Here is a 19,424-nt window from a genome sequence, read left to right on the forward strand (position 1 = left end):
AAGCCAAAACACACGCACACCACCATTGGGTTGGGGGGGGGGGGAGGGAGGAAGAGACCAAGAGGACCAGAGGCCATTATCAAGTCCGTTATCAAAATCAACACTTGTAGGATACCTGTATTCACGAAAAGATGCAGCGCCCTGGCAAAAAGGACATGAGTACATAATGAAAAGTCTCGTATGTATCGCCAAATCGCTCACGTAATAACAAGATAAAAATACAAATAAAATGTGAGAGTTACTATGTAATTAAAATAATAATCAATTAATATGATATTTCATAAGATCTTTTTAGCATTTTAAATCATAACTATTTCATTTCGTAAACCATATAAAGAGCTTTAAATAAACTTATTATATTTAGTGAGAGTTCATGGCGCCGACATAATATCTTTTGCCATGTGTGCATTCATGGAAGTCGTACCCATCCTGCATCAACTAGGCATTTCCACCATAATTCCATGCGATTTTGCCAACTTTGCTAGCAATCGCAAATTCCAACTAGGGAAAGCTATCTAGTCGCCCAAATCAATGATTACGACCATAGCTTCACACCGATACGTCTAATTATGGATATTTGATTTACTTATTAATACCTTTTCGATTCTCTAAAGAAACTCCCAAAATATTTTATTTTTCATTTGACACCTTTGTCCCATAAATCATAGTCTTTAAAATTAGGCTCAATAGCCACTTGCCATGCCATATCATTTGCATTGTCATTTGAAAAAAGTAAAATCATATTCATGTTCATGAAAGATAATAGCGTCATGCTCATTTTTATTTATACTTGAAACTTTCATATTATAGTTATTTTTAAAACCATATCATCACATTAATTTGAAGTCTTGAAATATTTATAATCACCATAATTTGTAAAATCTAATATTTGAGTATTATTATTTCAAAACTTATGGATATTACATGATTACTTGTCACACACAACCATACAATAAATATTTTGTAGAACATTTAGGGATGCAGACATATTCAGAAGTCATGAAATTTTGAAAAAATAATTTTAGGGAAGGGTTCAGCTTTACATACCTTGGATGTTCCTCTAGCTAATAATACTTCAGGTAATCCATATTACCCAACTAGAGTCAATTTACATAATAGAATAGACACGGGTAGTCAATAACTCATTTGGTTCTCATCTCTCTAACTCAAGTCATAAAAATACCGATATTATTTTAATAGCTCAAGTTATTAATATTCAGTCTTAATCCTCTCTCGTGCATGATTTTATTCTTGTGCATCAATCGTAATCCCTCCATTTTAGGTGATAATAAATTCAATCCATTTATTAGAAACATCAAGTTCCACAATTTATCTCTACCCATCACGATTTATCTTTTTCTTCGGTAGAACCCTAGTTCATACATGTCCAATTCAAGAACCAGTATAATTCTCTACTCGAATAATAATTCTTAGTCTAATATATTTTCTAAATATTTATCTCATACTTATATTTGAAGATAAGGGTAGAAATATTAGCTTTTGAGTTCAAAATCCTAACTTTGGATTTGTAGAGATTCTTGAAGTTTGCCGAATTCGTAGGGATTTCGATCACATGGTGAAATATCTCCTCCTTCTCTAGAAATCAATTTCAAATTCACGAGCTAACTCTTTCTCTCTCTAAATCCATGTCTCTACCTCTTAAAAAATATCTAAAGGCTTGTGTAGTCTATTGGTCCCTGTGTATACTTGGTGCATAGGCGCTCCATTTCTCTTTCTTGGCAAATTTTTGGATGCCTATGGAAGGTTGCGTTGTATGATGCATAGGCTACACAGAACTCGCATAGCTGCTCTACTACTCTATCTTTTTTCTCTTTTCTTACTGTCGCTGGTGAAAATCCGCCACCAGGGCTACCGGAGCACCACCGACTCACCACATCTCCTCTTTTTTTTATTTGTTTGTTGTTCTTTCTTTGAGAACTCAAATAGAGGTCCCCAAATCTAAAAAAGTTGGTTCAACTAATTGAGCTTTAGTTGATTTTTGAGGAAATTCAGTTGATAATCTCGCACTAGAGGATTCTATCTTCACAAGTGATTCGGAAAGAGCTAAATGAAAATAAATGCTCCTCAAGTAAGCAGACCCAAATCAAACATGTATCATAATAGATTGATTTATCTACACATTAGTGTGTGTATGTGTCTGCCTTCCTCAACGTATGTAGTTTTGGAAGGGTTAGAGAGTTTTGGTCTTCAAACGCTAAACTAGACCAAAATGACCAAGATTTCATCAGTCATATATTCAAACCATTGTAATTTTGCTTGATTCCCGCAGAACCCCCGAAGAATAGTTTACTCCAATGACCAATAGTTTTGTTTTCTTCTTTAGACTCTTCTATTCATTATATTTTATTTGAATTTTGCTTTAGTTACTGAGATTTAAAGTTAGGTTTTGTTATTGTTTTTTCTTCTCAAATTGTGTTTGATTTTATTTTTTGGCATCCACATATGAATTGATCTTTGGATTATTGATGTATTTGCTCTATATGATATGTGACCTTAGGGTCTTCGTCGGTCGGTACAGTACGGTATTTAGACATTTTGGTTCGGTATTTTCGATATTCGGTTTTGTAAAATACTACACCAATACCGTACCTAATTAAATTCGGTATGATTTGATTTTTCTTCTTTCAGTTTCGGTTTATTCGGTTCGGTAACTTCGATTTATTCGGTTTGAATACTAACTAGTGCGTAGAGTCATAGACGATAATATTCTTAATTAAAGTACTCAAAAGTACAAAACTAAAAATATTTGTTGACAAAAATTTTGTCCAAAACCACCATATACCAACCTAGAGAGAGAAAACTTAGAGAAATATCTTGTTACTTGCTTAGAGTTAATTGATGAACTTATAGAATAAAAGAAAGTAAACTTTTAGATTTCTTATATTTATGTTATAATTAATAAAATGTGTATTGTGTAATATAATATATATTTCGGTATGGTATCAGTATTTCGATATTTCATTTTAAAATACCAAATATCATACCTAATGCCAATTTTTTTAAAAACTTAAACCAAATACCATACCAAATAATGAATACCAAAATTTTCGGTTTCGGTACGGTAATTCGGTATTTACCAAATTATGCACAGTCCTATGTGCCCTTGAGTATTGATACTACGATTTGAGCTTTTGCTTCACGATTTTTTTTTGGGTGTTTATTTGTTTTTTTTTTGTCTGCGTGTTTTCTATTTTGAATTTGTTGAATATAGGAAGAAGAAGGGAAAGAAATAAAGAGTGGACTCGATGTGTGACAACTGTGAGGGTGAAAATAAGATAAATGGGTCAGGTCAGAAAAAGCACACAACGTTAATTCTATCAATAAAAATACTCCACGTTTAACGGCAAAACTGGTAGACCTTCAATTTAATGAGGTAGCGTATATTCAAAGACTCACAATATATGTAGGTTATTATGATTCAAATTCTATGTACAAACGATCGATGTCACATTTAGAGTTCACCTATCCATTTCAACTTTATTTTAAAAGTTATCACTATTTTCCAAATGAAACTCAATATGACGAAGTCTAATAGAATATTTGTCTTTGTTTGTTTGTAATAAATATGCTCACAATAATGTATGTCCTTAGTCATGGTTAATGTAATCAACATAACAGTCAAATTTGATAATTTATTATTCTGGTATGTTGTCTACTATATAAAAATATCTTAATTGTTGAATCAATACAAAGAAAATCCCCTTGTAACTTTCTCATATTTAATTTTACTTTACAAAAAGTTTCAAAATTATCATCAAGAAAACTTAGTCACCTGTCAATGATTAATGCTTATGGACTAAAGTTCCTACAAGATTAGTACTATTGTACTCAACTCTCAAATAACATTTCTATTTGCGTCGTTAAAATAGTACGGGCTAGCCAGTTTTCGGACTGGTCATTCAAAAACAGCCAGCGTTTCCAAAGTCATTAAAAAATAGTCACTATTTTGCCGCAACAGGGACCGGTCCAGCATAATATACTGAAAATCGGTACACCTGTGTACAAACTTCCAGCATATTATGCTGGAACTCCAACACGCAGAAAGTTCCAGCATAATATACTAGAGATTGAAGCATATGTGTATTAACTTCCAGCATATTATACTGGAACTCCAGTATATTATGCTGGAGTTCCAGTATACTTATGGTGGAACTCCATTATAATATACTGGAGTTACAACATACTTATGCTGGAACTCCAATATATTATGCTGGAGTATTTTTCGGATTCTGAACAGTATTTTTATTCAAATTTATCTTTACATGAAAAGTAGTTAAATTTTGATTACTTTTAAAACTGTAACTATTTTGAATGATCACTTGTGAATCTGACTAGTTTTGAATTTCTCCCGTTTGCGCCCCAACCCCCTAAAAGAAAAAAAAAGGAAGGGAAAGGAAAAAAGGAAAGGGAAAGGAAAAAAAGAAAGAAAGAATACCCGTGCACTTGGAAAAACTGAGGATTTCGGGAATGGTTGATTTGGACCAATGTCTGTTTTAATTTGACTATATTTTGACTAAACACAAGTCAGTCTGAAAGCTCACCCTTTTTCTCTGCTGCGAGCAGCTTGTTCCTCTCACATCGGGCTTCTCCGGCGAACTCCTCGCCGGTCTCTTTCTCCGGCGAAATCGATCTTTAAGTTTTTACATCTTTCTCTCTCTTCCTCTCTCTCTCTCTCTCTCTCTCTAAATTTGCTACTTTCTGTCTCTCACTCGACAAGAAAACCCTAACCCCCTCGCCAAGTGATTGTTAAAGGTACAGTGCAAATGCAAGTGAGTTTTTGTCTTTTTTCTCCCCTTTTCCGATGCATAAATATAGTTACAGTTCCGATTTGTAAATATTGCATTGTGCCCAAACTGATCTGCATTGTTAATTACTGTAATATTTCTCTCAAAAAGGGAAGACAATGGATTTTTTAAGGTTGTTGTCATTCTTAAGTGTTGAAGTTAGGTTTGAAGTTACATAAACGGACAGTGTAAAGATTTTTTACATTATAGTGAATTTTGACCTTTGATAGCAGGTTAATTACCATATTTATCAGATTATCAATTAATGTTTATCAAGAAGTTTACCTGTAATTACCTTATAAGTAACCTGATAGCGTAAAGTACACGGACTGAATGAGCTTTCTTTTGTTCTGTTTGTATTTAAATTGTTTATTTTTATAGCAAGTATTTGATATGGAATTACTGTATATCGTATAGAATGCAAGATTAGTTTATTTATTGAAAAAAAATACCAAGACCTAGACTAAATTACTCTGTTTAATATTTGCCATTATGCTTTTACTTTTTGCAGGTTATGGAAACTTCATCTAGTGGATATCGGTTTCGGAGAATACCACGCCACTCCTTTGCTGGTTCTGTGAATTTAGATCCCCTGGTGAGTTTGGTATTCAAGTATTTGGACTTACTAATCCTTAACAGAAACTGATTGAGAGTGGGAGGAAATGATTCTTTATTAGTCTCATTTTGTTATCTTTCTTTTAGTTCTAGTGCTTTTTGAATTGTTAATAAAGAATTACAAAGCTGAGTTAAGCTTAATATTCTTTAGAACTAAGCCGACAGCTATTCAGTTTGTGCTGCAAAGCAGTTATAGGCAAATTACTAACAAAACCATACTATTTGGTCCATAAAGATGCTGAGAAGACCACCACTCGCCTAACCGAATTTTTCATGTATTTATCTTCTGAGTCCCTATGTTGCTTTCAGACTAGATTCACCATGTAATTGTCATCTACTGCAGCCCCTATAAAGCTTGGCCTATTTCCTCCTGCACGATGTGTGCATTGATTTAGAGTTTTTTTGCTCTTTGTATTGTCACCACTCACCACCCTTGCAGACCAAATTGCCTCACTTGGGCCTTCTAGCCCAACTTATTTCCTATTCTGTCCAGAAAGTTTAACAATTATGGGAGGGTACTTTGGTCAACTGTGGTAGTCTCTGGTTTGGGTATTTGGCTTTCTGTTCATTACTTGTGTCTCTTTTACACTAGGCCCGCTTATTTTCTGCCCAATTGGTATCATTTGATATTCAAAACTTTTGCATCTACCAATTTTGCCGCGCATTACATTTTCTTTCTGACACTGTTCCACCTGTTATAGCAATCATTTTTGCTCTAATCTGTATCATCTTCAACTTGAGAGTATTCTGATACCTTCCCCTTATCCTCTACAACCAGCTTTACAATTTGTGTTCATTTTTGCTGAAATCCAAATCGAGAAGCCACTACATAGATTGTCTACTTGCCAGAGTAGAGCCATGCACTACAAATGAATGAGGAGAGGAATAAACTTTCTAAATTTAGTGGGTCCCGATGGGGAAGACTGCTATCTAGCATAAAAAAGCATTATCCTTACTTGTTTTTAGGACCCGTTTGACCTCGATTCTAATTGGAAATTGAAAAAGGTAGAAATAGGTTCCTAGTTTTGAGACCTTCACCACAGTAGTCACTTTTCGATTGGACCCACCGAGCGGTCTAATCTTCCCACAAGACACGGGTTCAGAAAGTTTCTTTGCCTCTCAATTTGACTAATGATCATAGAAAGCGTAAGTTAAGTAGTCTTTTGCAGTGTTTCCTTTTTTTTTGATGACCGAGAAATCCGTCTGGAGCCGATCCTTTGGACCAACCGCAGCCTTCGAAACTCGGTGGATAATGGGCCCGCCCCTCTACCCTTCTCCACTTAAATACCAGGCTTTGTTTTGCATGGTGTGAGGGCTTGAACCTGTGACCTAAGACACAAATCTACCACCCTTTGCCACTTGAGCTAGGCTTCCTTGTAAGATGACGATCAATATATTATTTTTGTCTAAAAATAAGTTGAATCTTGAGAAGGCCTATGACTGTGGGAATTGAGAGTTTATGGATTTTTATATGATAGAGATTTGGAGAAGTTGGATCATTTTTTCCATCTCAACAAGCTGGTGAATAGGAGTTGCATGTGGTTACTTGAGCAGCCATAAGAAGTTGAGACTAGGGGACCCGTTATCTTCTATGCTATTTATCTTAGTGGTAAAATCGTTGAGTAAGATGATAGATAGAGCCGTTGTAGGAGTTTGAGACTTGTTGCTTCAAAGCCTCAATTGCTGAGCAAACACGTGTTAGTCACAATTATTGTTTCACAGGATGCATTTGTATTCTCTAATCAAATATCTCCCCATTGGCATTATTAAAATGCATCATTGAGATAGATTCTCATGTGGTTCCAAGTGGTGGTAGGATTAAGATCAACTCAAAAAGCGCAAGATCATTCTAGGGTTGGTGAATCATCTAGTACAAGTGCTTAATTATAGGTTTGGAGGTTTCTCTACCATCTACTTGTGACTGCCCTGGGACCAAGTTGGGTGGAACCTTGTTGTTGTAAGAGTTGAGAAAAGGTACTCATAAGAAAAGGGAAGAAAATACTAATTAGTAGCACACTATCTAGCTTACACAGATATTACATGTCTCTCTTCCAGGCTCCAATTAATGCGATAGAGAAATTGGAAAGACTCTAAAGGAATCTTGTTGGACTCAGCAGATAGAACACAAAAGTTTCGCCTAGCTAATGAGGAGGTTGTCACCTCCCTGGGCTTAGGGTGAGGGGCCTTTAAGAGTTTTCAACAAGGTACTACTTGGGAAGTGAGTATGGAGATTCAAGATTGAGGAATAGGCATTATGAAGGGAGGTAAAAGGGCAGCCTATTGCACTAAGCTTCCGCTATGTGCGGGGGTCCGGGGAAGGGCCGGACCACAAGGGTCTGTAGTATGCAGTCTTACCATGCATTTCTGAACGAGGCTGTTTCTACGGCTTGGACCCGTGACCTCCTGGTCACACGACAACAACTTTACCGGTTACGCCAAGGCTCCGATATGAAGGGAGGTAATAGCAGAAAAATATGAAGTTGTGGAAGGGGGATGCAGATCTTAAATGACCCTATGGACGCTACATTTTGGAGGAATATCATGAAGGGTTGGGACAATTCCAACAACTTAGTTACTTATAGGGTAGGGAATGGAAATAACATCATATTTTAGGATCAATGGTGGTGTGGCTTATTCAACGTCTACATGTTTGACGGAGGTTGAGTACTAGTGAAAGCTAATATGCAAACGTTGAATATATGGGTGAAATATCGGCTAGGACTCAAATTTAAACATAAGATTTTCGTGTTGGATATTTCGAGAGAAGGAAAGTAACAATGCATTTGCATCTTGTAGAATGGTTGGGAAGGGGGATAGAAGTGTATGATTACAACATTGAAGAATTTTTTAGCAAGGTGGTTCACTATTGAAAATAAAGGGTCAACAAGCAAGGTGGACGAAGAAAATTACATATTAAAAAGGTTTTTTTTTCCACTTGGCTAGTAAAGAGAGGAATGATCTTGAAAGCTGAAAACGTAAGAGGATAATAACATATATTAGTGGGTACATCATGTGTAAGACTAGCGACGTGGATCGTCTTTTCATACATTGTCAGGCAGCTAGCTACTCGCATATGGTAGGAAAATTTGAGATGGTTCGAACTATATAAGTAATTCCAGCGACGTTGAATGAGACACTATTCAGCTGGGCCTTTATAAGATGAAAGAGAAGAATGGAGGATGTTGCTTTATTAGCACTAATGTGGATAGTTTTGAAGAGAAATAAGAGAGCTTTTGAAAAATTGATGAAGTTTTTGTAATGTTGGCTAGTGGCCTCTTATTCCACTTTTTTTGGGTGCAACAATGAAGTTCCAATTTGTATACAAGATTAGGTGTCTTTCAAATAGAATCCCATATTTTTGTAGATTCTTAACTTTTTGGTATACCACATGTATACATAAGTTATCTCCTTACCCTTAATAAAATTTGCATCTTATAAAAAAGAAGTTTTAGAATGCCCAACAATGTTAGCATTTGTTTACTCGAATGGCGACAAGAACATTCTAATCCAAAATCTTCCTTGTTGGAAAAATAAAAACCTATGCATGACCCAAGTGATGATGAGATTGGTGGGTAAGTAGAAACTAGAGTACACTTGAGTTTAGTGCAACTAAGTGAAGAGAGGAGAACAATGCGATATGTGCAATGACATTTTATAACGTGTTGCCGTTGAAGCCTTATCATCCTTTTATGGTATTCCTCAGATGCCTGCACCTAATGGAAGCGTGCTATATTCAGTCTTCCTACCCCTTCCATAACTCCATACTTTTTCAAAAGCACCTTCCTTCATAAAGCGTGCTTCTCGATCTTGAATCTCCATAACCATTTCCTAATAGGGCCTTGTTGAAAATCAGAGTTCTTTCACCGCAAGACCCCACAATCCTTTGGAGATGTAACATGCTCCCACCTGCCTAAGTGGAACTCCCCAGTCCAATTTGTTTAATCCCATGGAGAATTCCTTTAAAGCCTTTCAATTTACATGGTGATATGTATTAACTTTGTTTTGGATGCTCTTTCTGCCTATATGATGTCTTTATTTCCCTTATCAGCAAGTGTAGAAAAGAGGCTAGAAGCTTTGAGAAGAAACTTCATGTGTCATGGAAACAAAGAAAAAAATAAGGATCCATTTAGTTAAATGGAAGACCCTATTTTCAACAAACAAAAAGGAGGATTGGGAGTTAGGAATCTACGGAAGCATAAGAAATGCCTCCTGATGAAGTGGCTATGGAAGTTTTCAAAGGAGGAACAAGCACTATGGGGCGATGTGATTAAGGTGAAATATGAAAAGAAGATTTTTGGATGACTAGAGGGGTTAACGCTCCTTATGGAGTCAGTCTCTAGAGATCCATAAGAAATTTGTGGCCAAGCTTGAAGGATAAGCTTAGTCTTAATGTAAAAGATGGAAAGAAAACACAGCTTTGGGAGACAAATTTTGGGTGTTGGAAGCTTAAAACAATTATATCCTGACATCTATATTTTGAACCAACAATAGGGGGGTTATTTTGAATGAACTTTAGTCGACACAAAGTTGGAACCTAACTTTCAGGAGATGCCTACAAGATTGAGAATGCCAAGAGTAATTGAGTTTTGTAACATTTTAGAACAAGGCAAAGGACTACAGGAAGGTGAAGATACACTTAGATGGCAGAAGCAAAGTAGTGGAATTTACTCAGTCAACTCAGCATATAAAGATTTGAACTAGGTGGGCTCTCAACTGAGTTTATGGCCTTGGAAGCATATATGGAAAGTAAATGTGCCTTATTAAGTCGCATGCTTTTCTTGGTTGGTGGTTAAGGAAGCCGGCCTTACTCAGGAGAACCTAAGATTGAGGGGTATACCAATTGCATCTTGGTGTTATGTGTGTGGGCAACTGGACATGATGCTGAGACAATTAACCATTTGTTTCTATATTGTAAAGTTACCAACCAGCTATGGGATTTGTTTATCAACCTCAGAGATACTAGATGGATAATGCCAGGAGAACCTCTGAACTCTTACTAAACTGGAATACATGGGCAAGCTTTACCACAGATAAAGACGGATGGAAAATTGCCCCAACAACTATTTGGTGGACAGTTTAGAAGGAAAGGAACTCGAAATGTTTTGAAGATATAAGCAACCCTCTCCGGAAAATTAAGATAAAGTGTATTCTGCTTTTTGTTCTTGGTGTAAATCAGAATACATAGATGATCTTGCTTCAATTCTAGTTGTTTTAAGCTCCTTGTAAAGAAGAACATGGATTGTATTTTTGTTTCTTTTGAGTTTTGATGTAACACTCGGATTATGGCTTCCAGCATACGTGCTGATGATTTTATGAATATACTGGATATGTTACCTTCTCAAAAAAAAAATTGCTGGTGATATTGACCAATGCGTGAAGCAATGACTGAAGTACGTGAGAATGTCCGACTATGTATTCTTAATTTTACTTTTTTCCCTCTTTTGCTAGGTACCTCTTATGCCATCCTGCTACCCTCTTCTCAGCTCTTTCAACCAGCCAAAAACAAAGCTAGTTGCAGAGATGCAAGAACTTTAATTTTAAATAACTCATGTTCCTCTTTACAAACTGGTTTCCTTTCTTCCAAAACTTGACTCCAATTTTTGCACGGGCTCATACCGTTTGATCCTTATTGGAAGCGCCAAATGATAAACTGAGATAGGCGAGCTCCAACCCTGCTATTGAGCACCAGCTAAATTCTCAATTGTTCACTTCATCCATTGGAATGATCTGACACTTCTTGTGGTTGATCATGGCACTTCCTGGAGCCATATAAGAACCTATGTCAAGTAATCCAGTTTATTAGTGTTAGTGTCTTAGAAAACTGAAGTATTGTCTGCAAACAAGAGGTGTGAAATCGTCATTGTACATTGCACTCCGAACTACAATGTTTACGGGGATAGAGATGCATTTTTGGGGGCTTCATGGCTCATGGGTGTATGGTCCAATTAGAAAGGGGCCAAGTTTTTAGTACATTTTATTGGATGATCTCTAACAGATGTTTTGTGTGTCTTAGTAGAAAGTATGTTTTGTATGAAACTTTTTTTATACATCTTATAGCCGGATTTCCCCTTTCAATCTCCCAAAGACAAAAAGTTACCTTCACTGTATTCACCAGATTCTGTGTTTAACTTGGGTAGCACATATTTAAGCAGCTTGAAAGCCATTCTTCATAAACCCTGTATAGAATTTACAATCTGCAGCTACTAACTTGATCAAGTATTCTCTCTTATTTATAGCTGGGTTGTGTAATTTGTGTATGGAATGTGGAGCTAGATAATGTCTGTATCCACTATGATAATTTATATGATATTGACCATCAAGTAAAAAATCTACAATAAACCAATTCATTCTTAATCACCTTTTTTTTAATTTTTAAAATCACCACTTGATAAATTCCTGGCTTATTATCATGCTCTCATTATTCTTTCTTTTTTCATTGCAGCTTGATGAAAATTTGGAGCAGTGGCCACATTTAAACGAACTTGTGCAATGCTACAGAACCGACTGGGTAAAAGATGAGAACAAGTATGGTCACTATGAAAGCGTCAGCCCAGCTTCATTTCAGAATCAGATATACGAGGGTCCTGATACTGATATTGAAACAGGTAAGTTACTACTGGGATAGCTCTTTTCTGAGTATGTCAAGATTAAGGGCATTCATATTCTGATGTATCTGTGTATATTCACAAGTAGATTTGTCATCTGGTGAAGGGGTGCCGACTTGAACAGAGAAGTCATGTCACATTTCATGTGCATCTATCTGTGTGTATTCACAAGTAGATTTGTTCAACCATCTGGTGAAGGGGTGCTGACTTGAACAGAGAAGTCATGTCACATTTCATGTGCATCTATCAACTGTTTTTTCAAGCAGGACTTCTCCATGCTCCTCATTCATCATTCCTAAAGGACCTTGTGATTCCATGCATTCCAAATCTCTTAGTTCATCTCTTCCAAATAAACATCTTAGTGGTGCAAATGGTGTAAAATTGTCCACCAGTCCTTTTGTGTCATCTTATCTTAAAAAGCATACTCCCTTTCTGCTGTCCTATCCATAATATAAGTAAACACCTAAAAAGTATTTTGATTCTTTCCCACCTTGCAAACTAATGAGAATTGTTTCTCATACAACTGATCTAGTAAACAGGAGATAAACAGCTTTCCCATGGGTTTGGTCTTTAAAGTCCCTTTCTCATATTTTTGCTTTTACTAAGAGAATTGTTGACATGCCTCTTCTTAAATTCGCATATTAGGATCTACTAGAGATTATACTTACTGTTGGGTTGTGCTTTGAGCTATTTACATCCTTCTGATTAGCTGAAAGTAAAACATCTGAAAATGTAGTTACAGCCCAACAGTGTGCTTTCTGCAATTTTATCACCTTTCTTTTTACTAATGCTTATATGGTGAATTGTCTTCAGAGATGCATCTTGCAAATGCTAGGCGACCTAAGATTGAGGATTCAATTGATGATGAAATCCCTAGCACTTCTGGGACACAACTCTCTGAAACTAATTTCTCTGACCTCTCGAACGCCAAAATCTCTAAGGTTGTTTCCTGTTACACAAATGCAGGCCTTTATAAAGATAGCCTTTCCTTTAAAAGTGACTCAAATCATTAATTTGCAGCATTTTGGTGAATCCCCCCTGCCGACTTATGAACCAGTTTTTGACTGGGAAAATGAAAGGTCACTAATATTTGGGCAAAGGATTCCAGAAGCTCATATGTCCCAGTATACGAGGTTTTAATTCATTTAACATTCGTTTGGTCCTCCTGCTCCCTGAAATCTTTCTTATCAAATTTTATGGCTGTGGTTATAGTGGTCTGAAGATTGCCGTGAAAGTCCTATCATTGTCATTTCAAGCTGGACTTGTTGGTGAGCTTATATTGTTGAATACTGGTCTTGATTATTAAAACGACGTTTCTGCTTAAGATTTCTCTATTCATTTGAGCTTTTGAGATGCCAGCACTCCGTATCTGAGTTTCAGAAGTTTTTTTGTAGAGCCGTTTTATGGCACAATTTGTTTATATAATAGGGAGCGAAGAGAAAAACTTTCAGAGGATTTTATTTTCCATATATTGCCTACCGAAATGCAAGAAGTAAGCTGCTTATGTTTTGCTTTTCTTTTTCTTGGTTTTCTTTTTTTTGTTCCATTAGTGTCTTTTGATGTTAGCATGTTGTAATATCTGCTTATTGTGATGCCATCCCCAGGCAAGCAGTTCCTGTGAACGGCGTTGTATTTTTCATCTTGATGCTCCATCAGCATCTATTTGTCTGCTAATCCAACTAGAAAAGCCTGCAACTGAAGAAGGTGGAGTGTCTCCTTCTGTTTATTCACGAAAGGAACCAGTAAGCTTGAGCTCTTCTTGCAACACCTAAGCTAATGATTGCTTCATTTCAATACATAATTCGATTTATGTGATCTGGGGACACTGACGCGAAAGCTTTAATTTGACGATCTTAAGAATTTATCTTTATCTTTTTTGCGGTTACACTTATTTAGCATTTCATACATGGTTGATGAACATTTAGGAGTTAAGAGTTTGGGGGGAATCCTATACAGATCTCCCATTAGCCTGAAAAAGTGAAGATCTTCTGTCTACGTCCTGCCATTTTGGTCTTCTTTTTTCCCCTTAAGTCTGAAAGAGAATAACTGTACTAGACTTAAGGTATATAGTATTAGATATGAACTAACTGCAGCCAACTAGATAACTTTTATGCCAAAATCTTCTAAAACAGAAGTTTTAGGTGAGTTTGACAAGAGTCAAGAAATTAAACTGGTTTTTTGAATTAGTATAGGTTATCTTTTAAGAGATCTCTTTTCAATTAACAGGTTTGCTTATCATCTCTATTTACACCTTTTCCATCATCGTGGTGCCAAACAGAAGGGCGTTCTTCTGTTTTTAGTTTAGTTACAGACAACAACTCTGCCTTAGTTTGCAACCAGTTGGGTCGGCTCTATGAATACTCATTGTCCATGATTCTCCATTTTAGTTCATCTCAGGCTGGCATTATGCAGAACTAAATTAGTTTAGTTACAGAATGTCCCTCAACTTTGATTTATCCTTTCTGTTTTTAGTTTGATTACAGAATGTGCCTCAAGTTTGATGTTATCCGTTTTATAACTACCCTATAAGCCGCATGTGGGTTTTCACTTAAAAAATTTTGAATTGTCAGTCTAGAAACTTTAATAGTACTTCTAGTCAGTGTTATCAAAGGCGAAAAGCGCAAAAAAGCTCTAAGGTCCGTTGGGGCTTTAAGCACCAAGCGCAACTAAAGCGTGGGCTTTAATGAAAAAAGGCGCAACTAGAGAAAAAGTAAAAATATGTATATGTAGTCCAAAACTAATAATTATAAACATGAATAACAAATACATGGACAAAGAAATTGAAAAAAAAATACGATAAAGCGAAATATCAATTGTTTAATGTCGCCTTTCCAGGATTACACTCATTGGCAAGGAAAAGTATGCCTTAGAGCCTTGATGCGACAATAAAGCGCCCACAAAGCGAGGCAAAGCGCTCAATATGTTTTGAGCCTCGCTTCAGGGCTTAAGCACGCCTTTGACAACACTGCTTCTAGTCTGTCTGTAGTTTCTCCTAGGAGAGGAATGGAGGTTCTTGATACATCTGAGTCATATAGGAATTGCTAGCATCCCTTTTATCTTCTGCGAGAAGTAAATCTTTACCAACTTTCTTGCATTTGTTTTATGGTGATTGGTAAATTCGTTACTTTGCCAGCTTTTTTACCAAGTACAGCTTAAGATATGCTTTTCCTGAGGTTTACCTATGCTAGTTTCTTCTCCACCCCGAAAAGTGTATCTTTACTGTCTTGTTGCAAATGTTGTTTTGCATACACTGATGTCCTCCAGCTTGTTTGTGAGTTGATACATTTCGCCTATATGCACTCATCTTGCATGTGATAAGATGGGTATTTTCTCTTTTCATTGAATATTTCTACCTTTAAATAGGTTCATCTGACAGAGAGAGAGAAACAGAAGCTACAAGTGTGGTCGCGGATCATGCCTTATAAGGAGTCCTTTGCCTGGGCCATCATTCCACTCTTTGATAGTAACATTACTTCTGTTGCTGGCTCTGCTTCTCCCAGCAGTCCTCTTGCTCCAAGCGTTTCAGCTTCAAGTTCTCAAGAGGGTGTCACTGATCCGGTTTCAAAAATTACAGCTGATGGAAAGCTTGGTTATTCAAATGGGAACTCTATTGTGGTCGAAGTGTCTAACTTAAATAAAGTCAAAGAAGGATATACCGAGGAATCACTCCAGGTTAATTTCATTCTTCATTTGTTATCTTTTTGATTCCTATTCACTTATTTGTTCAAAGAATAAAATAGTGGTTTCTGATTCTATCTGACTTCAATTTTACCATTAATTTAGTCTTCTTTAGTATGTACAGTATGTTGATCCTTCTCCTTTTAATTACATGATGTAGTGACATAAATCTTGTTTTTTTGGAACAAGATAACTTGTTTATTATTAACAATGAAAGCAGTCCTTAGCACAAAGACTGTGCTAAGAGGAACCCGAGTTACAGGACCCCTAAAAAGAACAAAAACTTAGTCCTGTGCTAGTTACAAAGACCCCAAGATGTCAACCACTGAATCTACATCTTCTACTAGTGCTTCTTTGCACCAAAAATGAAACAAAAATATACAATTCATAATGATCTTCTGTTCAGAGTTGACTATCCCTTCAAAGCATCTTAAGTTCCTCTCGTTCCAAATTATCCACCAAATACATGCAGGGATCGTGTTCCCCCAAGTCCTGTTCCTCGGTAAGTTGGCTGGATCGTTCCAACATACTAGCATATCTGCAGTTGTCCTGGGCATTGCCCAGTGACATAAATCTTGTTCTCACTAATGTCCTTGTGTGTTGAAAATTTGTAATTGATGAATTCAGTCTTTCGGCGTATTTGCATGAATACTACTTACCAAAAACTATTTGTGCATGAACAGTGCAATAATTATCTTGTATCAGTCGGTAGAGTTTCAATATTTGTGCTAATAAGTTTACTCAATCTAAATACCTTTCTATTTTCTCTTCTGTTTCGTACTTCCCCGTATTGCCTCATGAATTGGGGCACATTTGATTCCTACTTATGTAGATGTGTAATTCCTTCTTTTGAAAAGTCATGTTGTGTAAGCATTTACGCCAATGTGGATTATTCTGTCATTAGTAAAATACTTCTTTGTCGAAGAGAAAAGGATGTTTTGAAAGGAATTCTGAAATGTATTTTGGAAAAGGTCAAGAGGCTGAAGTTAAGGCACATCCCTCTCCCTGTGTTGTTCATACTTGCCACGAAAGCACTTAGTTTGATGATGGATAAAGCTGTTAGGGGAGGCTACGCCACGGGTTACACAGCAGGGAATACTAATTGCTCCTAAGTTCGTTTTCCTGCCCTGCAGAGGGGTGCGCAATGTTGTTATCAACTTTGCTTATTCCCTATCTGTGCATGGTCTGGCTGTAATTGATAAAATGCTATAATTTGTTAAAGAGGGAAATATACTTAAAGTTCACCACCACTGAGCCTTATGAGGAACTTAATTTTACACCCATCCCTGCGCATGAGGTTGTTCTCCTGTTACTCAATTGAAGTCAAAAGCTAATTTAAACGTAGCTATTCAGGATCCATTGTGTCAATTGATATCTGATTTGCTTAAATTTCAGGATCCAAAGCGAAAGGTTCATAAACCAGTAAAAGGTGTCTTGAAATTGGAAATCGAAAAGCTGCCAGCTAGCTCTGCTGAAGTTGAAAATACTTTGGAGAGTGGGAGTCTGGCTTATGATTCTCTTGATCATGGAGACCATTTGACTGATTCGGCTTCTATGAAACGCCCTACTAATGGTTCCTTTTCTAAGTCTAAATCCTTTGAGATGAAAGAGCTTGTTCGGAATGGTTCAATTGCTCACGAAAATGTGGAAAATTCTGCTGATGATGTAAGTGTCATCTCTCAAATCAATGTTTTCTGTCTTTTAGTTCTACAATTTCAACTTTTGTATTGTATGGAATGTTTAACTGGCATGTTTCAGTGGTAGGTTGTTTCAGATTCATATGTTTTTTCTGTTCAGCTTCTATGATCTAAACTGTTATATAGAAGCCTCGGCCTTCTGCCCGATGATCGGGTACATCTTTATCTGAAGATGATACTATGATTATCTTAGATTGGATACTAAAGTAAATCTTCTGCTCCAATAATGTGCCCAAAACAGCGTTCAGTTTATTGCAAGGGCTAAACTGCTGCGCAAGATGATTCTTACAAATCCTGCGATATAGTTTACTTTGCTTGGTGGTTCTTGCCTTTATCTGCTTGTTCAATGAGATTTGATTCATTTCCCTTCACTGATTCAGAATAATTATGTTCGAGTGTACAGTTTGAAGCTTTTGACTTCCGCACGACGACAAGAAATGAACCTTTCTTGCAGCTCTTTCACTGCTTATATGCCTACCCCTTGACTGTTAGTATGAGTCGGAAAAGAAACGTGTTTATACGTGTTGAACTGAGAAAGGACGACACAGACGTTCGGAAACCACCTCTAGAGGTATGTATTTGTGTTTTCAGAGCAGTTTATCTTGTAAATTCCATGTGGTTGGATACCTATCTAATTGTATATCATTAGGCTATGCATTCAAGGGAACCAGGTGTACCACTTCAGAAATGGTCACACACACAAGTTGCTGTTGGGACAAGGGTCGCCAGCTACCATGACGAGATCAAAATTTCTTTGCCTGCTATTTGGACACCATTGCATCACCTTTTGTTTACTTTCTATCATGTTGATCTTCAAACAAAACTTGAAGCCCCAAAGCCGGTAAGTTTGATGTTTATTGGCTTTTGAGGGACGCACCATCTTGGTTTGTATCCCCTGTTGTTCTTGTGACAATTAAACTGACAGTTTTAGTCTTCTTCTTCTTCTCACAAGGCGTGTGTTGGTGTGTGCATGTCCACCTATTAGAATTGGTGCACAGCTTCATGGCAGACTCCTTATAAGTTGCTCTTTTCTTTGTTTACTTCTGCCAGGTGGTAATTGGATACGCTTCACTTCCATTGTCCACACATGCGCAGTATGTTTCTATTCTTTGACTTAAGAGTCATTGTCATTTCTCTTTAACTTTAATATCCATGTTTTTCTATGTCTAGTTGGATCTTTTTTCCCCTTCATGTTAGTGCCTTATTTACAATATTCTCTTTGAGCTTTGCTCTCAATGTGCTCTATGAAGAAAATCTTTTGTAATGGCAATAAGGACATAGTTTTCCAGTGAAGGGTTTAGGAAAAATCTGTAGGATTTTGTATGTGTCTGCATTTATTTTGGATACTAGTTAATAATCCACTTCAGTTGAGCTGTTATTAGCTTGACCATCTCTTCCCTGACCTTCAGCCATATGTAAAAACCCTGACTAGAGTGATGAAGTCATAATCTCTGCCCTGACTCCGGCAAAAGAGCAGCGTAAAAGTGTGGGATTTGCCATCTTGGTAACATGTGTTTGTAACTGGTAATTAATGTTCAAAGCATAATTGATGTAAATATGTGTTATTACGCGATGGATAAGCTTTGCCAGCCAAAGAAACTACTAATAGAATTGAGAAACTGGGAACATTAAGGTAAGAAAATAGCAGTTTTTTTTGGGTTGGGTAAAGATAAGCTTCTCATGTGAAATAAACCAAAGATAAAGCTAATGGAACTTTAGAAATCTTGAATGAAGATAATTCATATCATGAGCTTCACCTGAAAATGTCTGAACATTTGAAATCGGTTTACTTATAGTTGGAGAGAACTGCAAAGTCATTTTCTCTTCATCAATTTTGGGTGATGTGTAGTTGGCAAATTATGGAAACAGTACGGTTATGTATGATAAAAATCTAACGGGCAATAAGAGGACATACATTCCCTCACTTCTTTAATTTCTTATAGCAGGATTTAGCAAAAGGAAGATTAAGTATAATTGAAGTAATGTGAAAGCAGATAGGATGGACTCCAATTGATTTGGTTTAT

General features: G+C 36.6%; 1 protein-coding gene across 3 annotated transcripts in view; it reads left to right on the top strand.

Moving 5' to 3' along the window:
• The first annotated feature begins 4,442 nt into the window (after positions 1-4,442).
• LOC107801480 (guanine nucleotide exchange factor SPIKE 1) overlaps positions 4,443-19,424 on the top strand; it is a 62,175-nt gene continuing 47,193 nt past the window's right edge. The window contains exons 1-13 of one of the 3 annotated variants that reach the window (XM_075253448.1): positions 4,443-4,773; positions 5,317-5,400; positions 11,863-12,025; positions 12,839-12,966; positions 13,046-13,158; positions 13,238-13,293; positions 13,420-13,517; positions 13,630-13,767; positions 15,389-15,697; positions 17,099-17,368; positions 17,804-17,971; positions 18,050-18,241; positions 18,451-18,494. In XM_075253448.1, coding sequence (XP_075109549.1) covers positions 5,320-5,400; positions 11,863-12,025; positions 12,839-12,966; positions 13,046-13,158; positions 13,238-13,293; positions 13,420-13,517; positions 13,630-13,767; positions 15,389-15,697; positions 17,099-17,368; positions 17,804-17,971; positions 18,050-18,241; positions 18,451-18,494 — 1,760 coding nt within the window. In that variant the 5' untranslated portion in view covers positions 4,443-4,773; positions 5,317-5,319. Of the gene's footprint in view, positions 4,791-5,316; positions 5,401-11,862; positions 12,026-12,838; positions 12,967-13,045; positions 13,159-13,237; positions 13,294-13,408; positions 13,518-13,629; positions 13,768-15,388; positions 15,698-17,098; positions 17,369-17,803; positions 17,972-18,049; positions 18,242-18,450; positions 18,495-19,424 lie in introns of all 3 variants that reach the window. The other 2 variants (XM_075253447.1, XM_075253449.1) reach the window with 2 other exon arrangements.

Source organism: Nicotiana tabacum, chromosome 5 (genome assembly GCF_000715075.1).
Source record: "Nicotiana tabacum cultivar K326 chromosome 5, ASM71507v2, whole genome shotgun sequence".
NCBI classification, from domain to species: Eukaryota; Viridiplantae; Streptophyta; class Magnoliopsida; order Solanales; family Solanaceae; genus Nicotiana; species Nicotiana tabacum.